The following is a 16,295-nucleotide window of genomic DNA, read 5'->3' on the forward strand; positions in this document are numbered from 1 at the left end:
ATGTAAAATAATGGAAATAATATGGAGATTTTCTTTAATATTTGTCAGAATTAGTATTTTAATATTTAGATCAGTTATTTCAGGCATCCTGTTGCTATTATTTAGGAGTCCAGGGTAATAACAATAATAATTTAATAATAATAATAAAAAATATGTCTGGAAATAAGGATCAGGCAAAAGAATATTCAAGCTTCAGATTAAGAAAATATTTCCACCGTGTGGAGAAAGCTCTAAAGCAAAAAAAAAGACCAAAGAAGTGTACTGCTTTCATTACACTGGATATTTTTGGATTTAACTTTTATTCTGTGCTTGGTTTCAGTGGGTATGTAGCTCCAGTTCTGAACATTACTCTCTTGACCTTGGAACTATTGTAAAACTTCCCTGAGGATTGATAAGACCGAAGAGAAGAATCAGCGATGGCCTACTATGGGATGGTGCCTTTCTCACACAATGAATTTCGTGAAGGACAGACTGGGGACCAAGCATCTTACCCAATGTACCATTCTGGTTCTGCTGGAGAGGTTCGTCTAGGATTTGATCAAATAGTTGATGAAGTCAACAATCAATTTGTTTTTTATGGTTCATCACATTCACATCATCATGAAGAAAATTTTTTCCCATCAGACGTCTTTGGTCTGAACGTGCCTGACCAGCAGTTTTGTGGTCAGCCTCTAGTTGCTTATGGTGAACTTTACCCTGGAAATCCTGTCGCTCACTGGCAACAAGGCACAGCGTCACCAACGGTTGGCTTCAGATCTTCTTTACTATCTGATTACAGAAACTTCCCTCTGGTGGATCCCTACCCCTACAGTCGAGAGAGAGAAATCTATGGAGGGCACAGTATAACTCCAGTCACAAATGTGTTTGATTCAAATGTGGAAAGAGGCAACAGAAGTCTGAGTTTTCAGATAGGCTTTGACAATGTAGACACTCAATGTCCCGTTTTCTTAGACAACTATCCATTTGGACAAGAAGCGAGAGATGAAAGTGGAAATGGGAAAGCTTGTTTAACCGACACTTCCAGAAGTTTCGGCGTAGGACCTACCTGTCCCAGCAGCTCTGGGCATGACAGAGAGGTATTTAAATTTTCTCATATTAACAGTGCTTAAAGCTCTTTATTCTTGCTTGCATCCTTGCACTTTGTGTATTCACTCACACTGATGCAACATGGATTAGAAGCATTTGATTTAAAGACGTGATGAAAAACAAAACATTTATGCCTTGGGGGAAGCAGAAGCTTTTGCTCCTGCAGAGATTTTTTGTCATATGTCTTACGATTCAGCTGGCCAAAAGCAACTGTGAGACTTCTTATTCGCTTCTTATTTGGTCTTTACTACTTCCAAAGATAGAGATGCAGGGAAGTGTCAGGTGTATTTTCCAATAATTGTGTAACTTGATTTCTTGGCAGTCAGAATTTCCCACAGTATTTTTGTATCTTTAGAAGGAGGATGCCCTCAAACAAACAGTACATGATTAGTTAAGAGTTTTTATACAGTATGAACACCTCCGGGCATCTTCTTCCTTTGATTCTAATATCAGAAGAGAACTCAGCAGACCATAAAACATTACTCCTGAAGGGAAGGTGCCTACTCTGGCTAGTTAATGAGGATTTTATACTGGCAGAATCTGTGTCCTACCTGTTTCATGTTTTAACCAACTTCTACTTAAAAAGTCAACACATTTCTGCAATCTACCTATTAAAAAAGTCTTCATTTTAAAGTAATAGGGCCAGTTCCTCACCTAGTCTAAAATGAAGTATTTCCATTAACTCTATTGGAAACTTGCCATTCTGCACCAGAAAAGAATCTAGATTGTGGTCTAGAATGCTGCAGTAGGCTCATTTTATGGCTCATCGAACCATAAAACTACCACAGAGGGATAAGTACAGAAATGTGGAGTAAGATATGTTTGAAAGAGATAACAAAGCTGTATAGTCTGATATAAAACCTGAGATTCAAAATAACAATACATTATACTGAATCTGTTTTTCTGTTGAGCCAGACTGTTGTCTCTGTGTCTAGTTTGGCTGGCGTATCCTGATCCTGAGAGGTGAGACATACCATGTCCCGCCTTCACCATATTCAGCATGCACTTATGTGTGCATATATAATTATTTTCTAAAAATAAACATATTTACTATAACTGTGGAAGCTGGATCCTATGACATACACTATCTTTTGCTGTCTTTTTGAAGCAAGTACTTTACCTTTTTTCCCTCCTTCCATCAGATGTTCATAGCTCCATTCATGGCTTTGCTGTTTTTAATAATGATGTCTTACAGGACTCCCATGACTCTCTCTGATGTTATATCTCTCCCATTTTCCTTCTTTCAAAATCCTGACATAGAGAAGGAAAAAGAAAATGATAAGTTCTCCCTTTCCTCTAGTCCTTGTTAGCATTCTGAATCATTATAGGAATCCTGAAATAGCCTACAGGATACCTCTACACCGTGAATATTAAAAGACAGTTTAGATTCACCTTCTGCTTTTAACTCCCGGTGATCACAGTATCATAAAGCAAAGGGGAAGAGACACTTGATTGACTTGTTGCTATGTCTGTGAATAGGGAGAACTATAGAAGTAAACATATGCAGACCCAGACAGATGGGGAGGCGAGGGGGGACATCTGAGGACAGGAACTCTTAAGAATAATCCTGGGCACCACATTTTGGAAGTGCAGTGATGAATACAAAAGAGGAGGGGATGAATAGGTGGAGAGACAAAAGGTTGTTGTTGCTTTTTACTTATGATAGGAAAACTAAAGCATGCTGACATCATGATGAAAAAAACAAGCCTTCTCATGAGAAAAGTAGAAAATAGTGGGATACAAATGAGCAGGAGGAGATTAAATTGTGTTATGGGAAGAAGAGGTGCTAGGGGAAGCAGGCATATAAGAACAGGCACAAACGCTTCTGTGACGGAGGAGGAGAGAATTATAGGGGAGAGAAGAGATGAGTGAGTCAAGGGCAACTACAATCAAATGTGTGGGAGGATTTGATTAAGTCAGGAAAGTATTTGAGCTGTTTCGTTAGAAGAGGAAGAAATGGGAGAGAAGAGAGAATTGATTTGTGGCAGAAAAATCATTGTGGTCACAGGAATTCCTTCAGGGAGAAACAGCCATGTCAGGATAGAAAGAGAGCCAAGGCAAGGGGCTGGCAATTGAACCTTGAGATGGTAAGAAAGGGAAAAGAAGAATGAGAGAAAGCTGAGAAAGGGAAGGGTAAAAAAAGCCTGTGAAGGGAGTAACTCATTGCTACTGGGCAGGCAGCTTTGGAAAAGATAAGAAGGGCTGCGGGGTGACAGGGCTGGCGCCGAGTAAGACTGTCAGAACGGTTGGAAAAGTGGAGCACCACAGCAAAAGAAAGAGAACGAGCACAGATTGGATTGGTGAGGTCCAGGATGAGTAAATGATGCATTTGAGTAGTAGGACATGAGAATGAGCACTGCAGACAGAGTCAAATGGAAAGGATGCTGAAACATGGAGATCAGCGTTGAGATAGGTCATAGATATGCAAGATGAAATATTCACATTGCTGAAATCATACTGTCATTCTGATCCTTAGCTCTTGGATGCAGTTGTATGGCCCTAGGCTTTATTTAATGTGTGCTAATCAAAATATGTCCAGTGTAATAAAGGAAAAGTTAATTTTCTCTGGCCTGGTCATCACCAAGTCAGATGTTCAAAAATACTAAACAGTCTACGTAACATCCCTGTGAAAAGAGATTTTATTTTCTCCGTATTAGAAAGAAAACTGAAATACAACCTAAAAAGTATCCAACAGATATGGCTGCTCCATCTATGATATTTAGGATCTAATGTTTTCAGAATAACTAGCAAGACTCGCTTCTTCATCCAAGTGCAATCATCAGACCAAACTTCATGATTTCAGTTTGGGTGCTCTAGAAATGACAAATACACAATCAGTGTTCATTTTTGGGAAGAACGGTTCAGGGGACTTGATTAGCATAATGTGAGAAATCTGTGGATGGGAAAAGATAGATACAAGTCATCCAGGGATGCACTCTGTTACTTTATCCCTGCTGTCATCAGTTCTCTCCATACGCAATTCTCTGTCTCATTCACTGCACACTTTCAGATATTTGCAATGAGTGGAGACTGGAGTCCTATAGAAAAATAATTGTGATCGTGTAATTAATAGCTTTCCTTTATATGCAGTGGGAAGGAATTAAAGTTTCTGGACACCTGAAAAGAGAAACGACAAAACTAAATCTCTCATCCACATGATTCACCAATGGAGTTTGAACTATATATTTAATACATACACCTCTGCCACCAGAACTAATTTGAGTTAGTTAGCAATGGTATATTAATTCCTTCTGTGTAGACTAATTCCCTCTATTGCTAGTCTACACAGGATGTATGTTTGCCATTAGGATTCACTCAGAAATACTGCCAGTAAAGGTGCAGAGAGGCAGAGGGCTCCTGTGTTACTTCTGTCTCCTGCAGGAGAGGGTTCGGATTCCAGCTTTGTCTGTTAGGCTCCTTTTTGCCATCCCTTAGTCATTATTTAATCACATTCTTCTTCAAGCCATGAACTTGAGGATCTATACCCCTGTTCTCATGGCCAATCATCCTTTCGCAGTCTTGGCCTTCTCCTTGCTTAATTCCTCTCTGTTCCTCCTTCCTCAGTTCCCAAATGCAGTTTTGCTTTTTTAATATTTTCAGTCCCATTCAATGCCGTGTCCCAGCCTTACCTTTTCTTACCTGTGGCCTAGTTTTCTCAGCTTTTCATTTATCCACTATTTCTCTTTTTCCATGCACTTTTTCTAGGGCATTGTACCTGCTCTGTTATGACAGAACTGCAGGTGGAAAAGGAACTTTTTGTGTTGCGGGAAGCAGCAGGTTTCCAGCCTTCCCTCCTGTGGGAATCTCCATCCACTCCTCCTGTAGGGTAGTCTTAAGTTGTCCCTCCTTTGCAGCACAGGGCTCGGGTGGTCCTTAGCTCTGTAGAGTCCCTGTCAATCTCCTGTTCCTCTTTCTGGCTGCTCACCTCCTCCTGCAGCTCCTTCACCAGCAGCTTGACACTGCAGCCAGAGCACAGCTCCCACCAGCGAGGCCACTGCCGTCCCCAGCCCCAGGGAGAGGCACCAGACAAGCCCTGCAGCCAGAGACCTGGGCTGCAACATCCTTCCTCTGGAGCTCTGTGCGGGTCAAAGTCTTTAGTGTCCACGGGGCCAGTTTCTGTACCCCATGATGAAGATTGTGCCATGTGGCATGTCACCCCCACCACTGCATAGCCTTCAGTGCAGGTTCTGGGCTCCCTCTGCACCCCTGCTGCAACAACTGCTGTAGCTTTACCTGCCTGCTGTGCTCTGCGAGCTGTGCTCCTGCTCCTGGCTGTAGAGCTCACCCGCAAACACAGCAATGTCTCTCTGAGCTTGTTCTGGCTTGAATTCCCCCATCTGGAACGTAGGGGTACACAACATCCTAGATGCAAACTTCCTAGAGCTTTGTCAATATACCTTTCTGTAAAACTGTCTACCCTGAAGTAAGTATGATCAGGAATGGTTTTTGTTGGTGGTGGTTTTTTGTTTGTGTTGTGGGTTTTTTTATGACTACATAATTTTGGGACGCCATTAGTGTTACCAAATCATTCATAATTTCTAAACAGTGAACCTCCACCAGAAGTTCTTATTACTATCTGGTGAGGTAAATTGTAAGGTAGGTGTCTAACCAAGGTGGAAAAAAATGAACCAGTGGAGGTGCTATGTTTTCAGAGACTTTTGAAGGAGCTTTGTCAGCAGTCTTTAGAATCAGGGGGTGATGGACTACTAATTTGTATTGCTACATTTAATTTCACTCTTTTATTTCAACCCTCAGGGTTATCCATTGTTTTTCCTACCAGACATTTCTATTTTTCCCTCTATTGGTGATACCCCCTTATTATCTTTAAATTTCATAAGCACTGTCCTAATGCTTGTGTTATTTTGGTTAATGAAAATACTACATACAATGAGACCCAAGACTGATGGTATCTATAAAATGTTTGTAACATCTGAGCTTTCAGTTCTGCCATTGTGATCTCCCCACTAGCCAGCTCCCAACAGATCTTTCATCTTTTATGCTCATCCCATCTTTTAAACTGTAACTAAAATTTCCCAGCCTGCATCTTTTCATGCATATTGTACTTCCTTGTCCAGAAAAAAAAAAAAATCTTAAATTTGGTTTATTATTCATTATTATTTTTTATAAATTTACATACTGGTATGTAAATTATTATTAAAATGATAAAATACACCTTTCGCCGTATCTCAGCTTCCTCTTCTGTCACATGTCATTAGCTGCTTCTCTTTCTGAAGGGGTTTAAAAGTTGGTGTCTCAGCTGAGCTTTGTACACGTCTCTATATACAACAGCAGAATGGGCTTGCAGATATAATAGTATTAAGCTCTTCCCTGGAGGTAATGTTCTGACTGAAGGGTACTATGGCAAACAGACAAGGGGGTGCTTTGACCCTAAACAGTGGCTCAGACCTGTGCTCTCCAAGTTTAGAGAAAGTATCTGGGGATTTTTCACGTTCAGCAGAATACACTGGCTTCCTGTTACCTGTCTTAGGGACTTACCTGACCGGTTTACGGAGTTTGAAGGGATCCTGAGCTTCCTTCCAGGGCAGAAAGAGAGAAAATAAGGATTAAAATTCACTGCAGCATAAGCTTAATTTTGTCCCCTCTCTCTTTGGTAAACTAAGCATACATCTTCTGCGTTTAGAGTTATCTGTGCTCTGACACTAGTGAATTTTGAAAGCTTTGTCTGGAATTCCTTATATTCTGCACGGCGGGGAAAAAAAAAATTGTTAAACTCGGGGTAGCTGATGCTTTGTGACTTTGTGTTTTTTCTCTGAAAGCATTTAGAGTGCAGTCAAAGTGGGGTTATTTCTGCTTATTTGGAGCTCCATCAAGTCAGGGGAGGGATGATAAGGTACGAAAATTAGTTCTCTTGGAACCAAATGCAAGGTTATCCTTATGTTCCTTCTGCTTCTGTTATCTAAATAACTGAGCTGTTTCTTCTGGTGTCATTTTGGTATTTTTAGGCTACAGGTTGGTCTATCCAGCTGCTTGAAGCAAATCAAGGAAGTAATGAAAACACCGTTGCTTTTTGCAATGCAGTGGCAAAGTAAGTAATGAAAAAAACTTTATTCAGCCAACTATGACATTTCACTTATTTATATTAATTGGATTGGTTATCCCTGCATTCCTGAACAGTGCCATAATTCCAGTATCTACTTAAATATGGAAATGCTCCTAATTTTGGTTTAAAGATTAAAATCCACAAAGGAATGCTAATTCCAAAAATATTTTCTCCCTTAGCTGTCCCCTTTGTCAGTGATAAGTACATTTAACTCTTCAGTGTTGATGATTTACAGTGTGTGAAACTTAAGATCCTTTTTCTGGCATTGTCTTGGACAATATTAGTGTCTGTGTAGCTCGAAGCAGGAAAAAAGAATTGGAGGAACTGACTGACTGAGAACAGAATTACTGCATACTGTCATGATGAAAAGTGAGACTTAACAAGCGACAAAACCTCCTTTAATTATTGTTTGCCATTACAGTTAATAGTGTGGCTTAATAGGATAGAACGTTTTTTACTTTCTTAATCTTCTTCAGAAAAAGAAATCGTGTTGAAATCCAAGAGCACTAAGAAATACAAGTTTTTAGACTATCTGTGCAGATTCATTTTCCTTTGTAGATATTCACTGATCACACTATCAAGTTGTTAGCACAAATGCATGCTTTTTCCCCCAGAAAAGTAGTTGGAAAATGGAATGCTGCTTTTTTTTTTAATTAGACTTTAATGAATTGACTGTGTTGAAGGTTGGCCAAACCTGCTTCTCTTAAAAGAAAAAAAAAAGAATCCAGTTTGATGTTGCCCTGAAATTAACAATGAATATATTATATATTAATTCGGGGTGGATGGTCAGCTTCAAAACATACTCATTCACATGCGTCTCAGTTTTCTTTTTTTCCACAGTTCATCAGTCTGAACCCCAACTCAATTCTACTAATATCAGATGCATGAAGGCACATTCCACATGACAGTCTTTTCTCAGATATTCAGATTTCTTTAATGTCCAAACTTTCTACATTTAACTTTGCACTCTAATTATAGGAAAAGCTTTCTATTGATTTTTTTTGTGAATAAATGAGTTTACTTACATGGCTAAAAAAATTAATAGAATTAAGCCATTCCTGTTTTGCAGTAACTTGTCTAGTGTGCATCACTAGCAAATACTCTTAAAAAGAAAATAAGAACAGCCTTTGCTTTTCTTCTATCAAATAAATAGGAAAGCATTCTTAGGACAAAACGTCACAGCAAACAAAAGACCAAAGAATGTCATAAATTTGCAAATAACTAACATATTCAGTCTTGCCAAATGAGCATCCTTCCAGTCCCCAAAGAATCTCAGTAACTGGCAGTTTTATACATCAGAGGCAAGATGTATAATTCAAACTCTGTGTTATGCAGACGTGCACCTCCAGCATGTAGCTCAAATAAAAACCCATCATGTTTTTCTCTAGGTAATATTTGTAGAGGTAGCAATCTATAATTGAAACATTTCATTGCACACAACTGTAAAGCAGTTTTCAAAATCCCGTTATCAGGTTACTTCTACAATTATGGACATAGCTATAGGTGAATGTTCATCCATGGGTGGCTTCAGAATACATCCTAAAGCAAGTTTGATACCAGAAGTTGCCAAGCTGATAGTTGCAAGATTCAATGCTGCAAAAGGCAGAGTATCTCCACTTCCTAGTGGAGATGTGCTCTGCACCACAGAGAAACGCATAGCATTATGAAATGCCATGAGATAGCAAATCCCTATAAATGTTAATACTTTCTGCATATGCTGAGTTGTTGCAGCACAGACAGCAAGTAGCACAAGATTTTCTTCATTTAATACTCGTGCAGTTCTTCAGTTATGCCTTGGAAGACCTAACCTTTCAAAATTTTGCAATCGCCGTGTTTTGCCCACTTGCTCAGGCCAGAAGCCCTTTAATCACTTGAAAACAATAGATGGCCATAAATGAGCAACACTTTCAGGAACTGAATGTGTTTTTATCTGAAAAGCACAAAAAGCAAATTTCTGTCCCCACATTAACCTAAAATATGGATAGTGTGGAGGTAGGGAAGGAGATGAGGTTTGCTTAGGTTTGAAATGACTGCCGGTAAGTTGAGGAGGTGATTCATGCCCCGTGTGTGTACACAGCCCATTAATTTGATGCTGGAGAAAGCGTAGTGAAGTTTCCAGTCTTATTCAGTCCTTGGCCTTCTTACAGAAACAGGTTACAAGAGTGAATTTGGTGATAGGGGAAGGCTTTACGTGTACCTTGCTCGCAAAGAAAATAGCCTGACAACTACATAGGTCACCAAAGCAGCCTCTGTAGTATAATGATTTTTTACTGTGAGTATAAATCTATCTCGTACTGGAGGTATTGTCAAGCCTCATTTTCTCCTACCCCAGTGAAACAACATGCCCCCTGGCTTTTCATTATAAGAAACGGGCTGCTTCATTGGATTATTAATTTTGGAAGCCTGGGCTGTTTTTTCCTTCTTATGCTATAGAAATACATGGCATAAAGTAGTAGTTCATACCATTGTTTAAGAGACGTGGGCAGTAGCCCTGAGGCAGGAGGTAACATAGTAATGAAGAACTTTCTGTGAGAGAACTATGGCTCAAAATACACTGTAATCAGAGACAATATAAAGTGCTGCCAACTCAGAAGCTACAAAATGCTTCTTGAACTAACAAACAAAAAAGAATGCAGTATGCTTAGTACAGGATGTCTGAGTTTAGCTACTAAAATATTCAGGCCAATTAGTGAAATTTAAAGCTTCATCTGGTACAATATGTGCCTTTACCTGCAGCTGCAAAGTGTATTTGCTTAAAAAGCAAGTTTAATCTCAGCTGACAGACATAATACCTGTGACCAGTGTTCATTAGGAAATGGTACCTCAGGAGGAATTAGTTTCTGCAAGTCTTTGGTAATTGGAAGGAGGAGGGGCAATATATTTTATAGGTAATGGTATATCAGAGAGACTCAATGACTGTAACAGTTATTGCTCTCTACAGACATTTACATAAATACCCAGGGTTTTAGTAATGAGGATTTCAGTTTGGATTTTAGAGCACTGTGAAAATAGGGACTTCTTAAGATTTTGCATAGAAAGCATATTCCTGTATTCATTTTGACCAGCTGTCTTAGTTGCAGTTGTCTATGCACGTGCTCTTGGTGAGTTTTATGTTAAAACTCTGTTATTTAAGCACATATTTGAGCACCCTCATTTCTACTGTGCTCAGTGTACACCGAAGCGTGTGTCTAAACTCCTTTTGGCTTCACTGAGTTCAAGCTCAGCAGTGATTCTGTGAAGTTTGTGACAATTTTACTGATGGTTTTCCTATTAAGTAAAAGATGTAGTTATATGTACACTATCTGATATGTAGTTATCTCACTAATGCATGAAAATAAAGTTTGGGTTGCTACCATTTTCCCCTCTGTTTGCACAAAACTTTATTCCTAGCAGCTGTCTGTATATTGTTATTATAGGTATCTTGTAGAATTTTTGTTTTGTTCTTATAAGAGAGCTGAAATGCATACCTATTTAGACATAATTTCATCACATATTCTTTTCAGAATAAGAAATGCCTATCCTGCTTTTGACTTGAAGACAAACACCGGGAAAATCTGGAGTGTTGCAACAAGGTTCCCAGACCATATCCTTGGTGAATCAAAGCTCAGAATCAGTGTTTGGACAGATTCTTCACCATATCCTCTGCTTCTTACGCAACGTGGTAAGTGACTGAGGTGTCCATATCCTCCCACAATTCAGTTCCATGGAGATGATAACAAAATGCATTTGTTATCTGGAAAGATACTTGGAAAGCAAGGCTTATGTGGGTCTTGAGTGCATACTTTGTCAAACATGTTCAGCATATTTGCTGTAAAATTAAAATCACATTAAATGTTAAACTTTGCTAATGTGTAGATCTCCTCTTTCTGTAGTCACAATTGGGACCAATTCTGGCAGTCTCAAAATGGACCAACATTCAGACTTTGATTCAGAAGGAATTTAAGCTTGTGCCTAATTTGAAGTGTAGGGGTAATCCCCATATAGTTGTATATTTTCACAGCCTTGACTCTGTTTCTGAATCCAAGACTTAAGAGTCTGCAGTTGCTAAGACTCCTCTGCACCCAAGGTTATGTACAGGTCAGGGAAAGTACATGTCGGTCCTAAGTGAAACAGGAGAAATTCCAACTGGGTATAAGCAAAAGGAGAATAATTAAGAATTGGAACAGTTTGCCCACGGAGGTTGTGAAGTCTCCATCCTTGGAGGTTTTTAAGATCTTACAGGACAAAACCTTGAAGAAGCTGATCTGAATTCATTGCTGACCCTCCTTTGGGAAGGAGGCTGGACTTAGATGGACCTACTGAGATCCTTCCCAACCTGAATTATTCTGTCACTAGTGACTGTGGGAAGCTGCAACTACTCCAGTGCATCCTGTACCTGTAGTGAACGAGAGAATATTTGATTCCAGCTTTGGTAATTTTTACCTCTTAAGCTACATAAGCAAAAATAAAATACATTTAAAATAAATTTCCCCACCCCCTCCCCCTCCCTTCCTGTGCTGCTTCATTAAATGATAGACTTTTTTATGAATCTTTTCTTTAGTTGTCAAGGAATTATTTGGCTGTAACAGCCTGAGTATTTGTTTGACAGGTTGAAAGCTGAAAATCCAAAGCTCTACAGAATGTCAGTCAACATATATTAAAAAATATATCTTCATAAGTACAGTAGCCAAGACTTCCACATTTATTCATACAAGTTTGGTTACTTGCATTGGGAGCATCTACACATTTATCGGAAAGCCTGGCAAAGTAGTAAGTTGAATCATCTTGAATCAATATTTTGTGGATGCCATGAAATGAAGGGCCGAAGATCTTTGGACACTTGGACCAGAAGGTGGTATTTCCAGCACTTCTGTCAGCTAGGCAAGGGTTCCCTGTAATGCAGAAGTCTGAACTACTGACAAATATTTTATCATATAGCATTGTTTACCTTACAGATTGTTTGATTTTTGGTCTGCATAACTTTAGTTACAAAAAAGCTTTAGGAGCCCCAGCTAAAACTGAAGGGGATATACGAAACCGTCCCTATCCTAAACTTGCTTACAGGCTAAGTAAACAATAACATACAGTCAAAGAGGGGAGGCAGGGAGGGATTACACTTTTTTTGCCCCATCTAACATAAAAAGCATAAAGAATTGTTCAGTCGTGCAAAAACATTTGCAGAACAAAGAAAGGAAAATGGATCTATGGAGCGCAAATGAACGATACTAGCAAGTTTCAGATTTTTTTTTCCCATGAGTGACCTGAAAAAGTGCATGTTACAATTTTAACTCAAGATTCTGTACCATTCTCCTTTTTCTGGTGTACATCAATTTAGCAAATAAGCACTGCATTTTACATGTCAAACCAGCTATGAGGAGTTGCTTAAAACAGTGAGTTGTCAAAGGGCTAGACATTTAAAACTAGTACAACTGGTAGAAAATGTGTGGCTTTCTGAGCAAAAGAAAAATAACTTTGCAAAGAAAATGAAAATTTTCAGAAGGAACTTTTGAATCCATTTACACATTTGGTTTTCCCTGGGGAAAACCAGACCAAAACAAAACCCAAGCTATCTATTGTAATCAATTGTGCTTTATTTCAACTTTGTTTCTGTCACAGCCCCCACTCCTAAAAAAAGGCTAGCTGTCCTCTGAAGTTTTTTTCAGTATCACATTCCCTTAAACTTCGTTGCAGAAACAATTTTGCATTTCTAGGTTTGGTGTAAAATAATAGCATAGCAACTCTGGACCAGATTTGCCAGTATGAGTTGGCTCTGGGTGACTCGGTAATTCAGAACACCAGTAAACCCAATGAAACTGGTTGGTTAGGCTCAGTTTGAACCAGTTGTCTGAACCTGGAGCAGTGTAAATTAGTCAACACACAAGTCTGGGTTACATGTTTAGTTTCTGGAGATTTGCATTTAACTGTAGGTAGTTTCCATTTTTTATATCAAAAAGTTTACTTAAAACTTGTAGTAAGACCTCTTAACAGACACTAATTTTGAAGCAATAAAGAAATACCGTGAATGAAAAATTGAAAGGAAAATCTACTTTGGCCTTTCTGTTATTAGTTACAGACAGTGAGATTGCCTGGGAATTATGGAGGAAGTCCAGATGTTATTTTGTATTGTAAAACCATTTCAGTACATTATATGAAAACTTTTCACTAAAGAGCCATATACTTTTTCTGATAAAGAGAAGTATCTCAGACTTGAAGCATCAGTGCTGGTGGAGTATGCCCTGTATGCCTGTAAAGACCAAATTTATCAGACATGTTTGCAGTTTGACTGCCAGATTATGCAGCTATTCTTTTCCATTTTTTGATCAGTTCTAATAAAATGGACAGAGAGGAGGTATATTGGCAGGATTAGAAAATGGCTTAAAAAGCTGAAGTAGCGCTGGAGAAAATTCTCAAAATGTTAGAATATTTCTGAACAGCAGATTGTATGAACTGACATAGAACTTCTTAATTTATATGCATTATATATAATATTATATATATAAAAAATACATAATATATACTATTATAATGTCATTACACGTAATATTAAATAACATCAATATATTACATATTTTTTTATATATATATATATAAAATGCATATGAGCATTAATTTACTTCTTGGTTATTGCTAAAAAGGCGTGCACAGCAGAAACAATAGCAAGTAAAATCCTGGAGCCTTCTTGTGTCATGAGCAGCAACAGAATCAACTTTTGCATCAGGCCATGTTCGCACGTGGGAAATGTACCAAGATATTAATCAGGAAAATGCAAAAAAAAAAAAAATTGCCATTTGTCTCTTCCTTTCTGCTTGGGAAAGTTGCTCAGCTCTTCATTCCAGCTACCTAACAAATTGCTAATTTCCTCTAAATGGACATAGATTCTGTGACTTGTTGTAGAGTATTTGAAGCAAAATTAAAAAAAAAAAAAATCAGGTGTGGCTTGATCTAATTCCTCTTGATGGAGCTAGTCTGCAGCAGAAGTTAGGAATTACGAAGAAATTCTTATTTTCTTTGCTCAAGTAGCTAGCCTGGAATTCTCTAGCAAGCTACTATTAATTTTTCATGCTATCTTTATTTACAGCTGGCTGCATTACTCATGACTTAATTGTAGAGATCCTCCGTTGCACAAATCGATACCCATTCCAGGAGGAATGCCTTCTAAGTGTTTGCGGGTCTGATGAATTCTTACAAAAGTAAGTATCTCATTAAGAGGCGGTATTGAGTATGTATTGTGTAATAGCTGTGCATTTAATGCACTCTACTTACGTGCTATGTAAACAGAACTATAGGGAGAGTTAAAGAATTATGTTCCAAACACTTAATGTATAGTTTCTGAAACTCCCAGAACACACAGTACTTATATTCTACAGAGATGATGGTGTGCTCTAGTGCAAGAGTTCAAATCCTGGCTCCTTTATATAAGCTTTGTGCAGCCTTGAATAATTTGTTTCACTCCATTGTCCTTCTGGTCTTTCTCATCCGTAATACAAGGATGCTGCTACTTCCAGTATCTCGTAGGAGTCTTATAAGCATGAGGGGGTATGCATATCCTCAAAGGGGGAAATCACCAAAGAGAGGAGAAACGGTATTATATGGCTGCATAGCAGGTGATTTTTCTTCATATCCAGTTGCAACGGTAGTAAAGCAAATGAAGTCAGCACTTTGGTGGTGACTGCAAGTTGAAGAAAAACAAATTATATATACAAACAGGTCTTTCTGAATGTATGTAGTCTACAAGTAAGGAAGTAAATGCTCTGATTCACATTCATTCAAGTAAACTCTTGTGGTGGTTGAAAGCACTACTGGACTCAGCTAGTTGTTTCTTGCCCTCTGGCAGCTTAAATTCAGCTGTCAGCAAAAGCGAGCAGATTTTGTGTTGAAGCTGCTAAAGTGCCGGCTCTTGTCAGCTGTGCTGTAGGGACGGTGACTTTCAGGAGAAGGGGAGAAGCTGGCAGTTCTCTGTTGTAACATGTTAAGCTGGCACTGCAGGAATCACAGCTCATCTGTTAAAGACGTAAAAAGTGTTGGATAAAATAGTATACATCTATAATTGAAAGGGAAATTTTTAGAAGCAGTCGTATTTGCAGTATAGTGTAAAGATTACCTGAACTAGCCCAAAGGAAGTCAGCTTGATTAATGGAAGTAATGTAGTTGTGAGAGCAAATGTCACACTGTGTAAATTAGCTTTGCTCTATAGCCAGCTTGGACACCTCTACACTTACACAGAAATACAGGTCAAATGTTCAGATGTTTATGGTGAATTATGCTTCGCAACCAAAGACAGAGACTTCGACATTTCCCAACTCTTGTTCAAATCTCTGTAATTTGAACCAGAGATCAGGTCATACATAGATCTGTCAGAAAATCAGGTCATACATAGATCTGTCAATTACATAAGAAGGCCAGAGCTTTTTTTTATTTTCAAGTCTCTCTTCTCATTTCAAACTAATTGCTAAAGAAAATGGAAATAATGAGTCATTGTATTGAGGGTGAGCTCAGTGCGTTTCAGTACAGTGTACAGTATGTTCTAAACAGTTTTATTTTCACTGTTGGGAAGAACACATCAATAGTGGACTGTTTAAATTCCTGCACTTGCAGAATCTCTGCACGTCTCATTAGCAGTGAAACAACGTCAATAATGTTCTCTGCTTTTTTGCTTTGCTCCTTCACTGTCATGCAGAAAGCACTGAGCTGCACTTCTGGCCTCGGCAGCTTGTAATTCTATACTGTGCCGTACTTTCAGCTCCCTTTCTTCTGCCTTCTCATCAGAGTCCTGTATCTGAAATTTGAAACCCCAGACCATAATGATCCCTTGGGTAGCTTAACATGGCCTGCGGAGTTGCCTCAGGGTGAAATTTTTCCTATATTTTGGCTATCTTTTAGTGCAAATTGCTTTCTTCGTGATGTTGCTAACAGAGTGATTTGATGTACTTGTGCAGAGTTCTTCCCCAGAAGACTATTTGGAAATCATTCAGGGATGAATTCCAGTAGCAGGTCCCCAAGTTATGAGACAGCAAAGGGAATAAATACGCTGCTGCTCCTGCTTTATTGTAATCCAGAAAAAACTAAAGTGAAGCCAAAATGGTGACATGATGAATTGTTCTCAGAGCAGAGTGGTTTAGTGAACCAGACAACATTGTGAAGATCTGTCAAAAGCTCTCTTTTACTATTA

At 38.7% G+C, this 16,295-nt stretch overlaps 1 protein-coding gene across 1 annotated transcript in view; it reads left to right on the forward strand.

Annotated features, from left to right (window-relative positions):
* Nucleotides 1-416: 416 nt before the first annotated feature.
* PIK3C2G (phosphatidylinositol-4-phosphate 3-kinase catalytic subunit type 2 gamma) overlaps nucleotides 417-16,295 on the forward strand; it is a 209,323-nt gene continuing 193,444 nt past the window's right edge. The window contains exons 1-4 of the mRNA XM_075160158.1: nucleotides 417-1,076; nucleotides 7,050-7,132; nucleotides 10,651-10,808; nucleotides 14,205-14,316. Coding sequence (XP_075016259.1) covers nucleotides 417-1,076; nucleotides 7,050-7,132; nucleotides 10,651-10,808; nucleotides 14,205-14,316 — 1,013 coding nt within the window. The remainder of the gene's footprint in view (nucleotides 1,077-7,049; nucleotides 7,133-10,650; nucleotides 10,809-14,204; nucleotides 14,317-16,295) is intronic.

The sequence above is a fragment of the Calonectris borealis genome, chromosome 1 (genome assembly GCF_964195595.1).
Source record: "Calonectris borealis chromosome 1, bCalBor7.hap1.2, whole genome shotgun sequence".
Taxonomy (NCBI): Eukaryota; Metazoa; Chordata; class Aves; order Procellariiformes; family Procellariidae; genus Calonectris; species Calonectris borealis.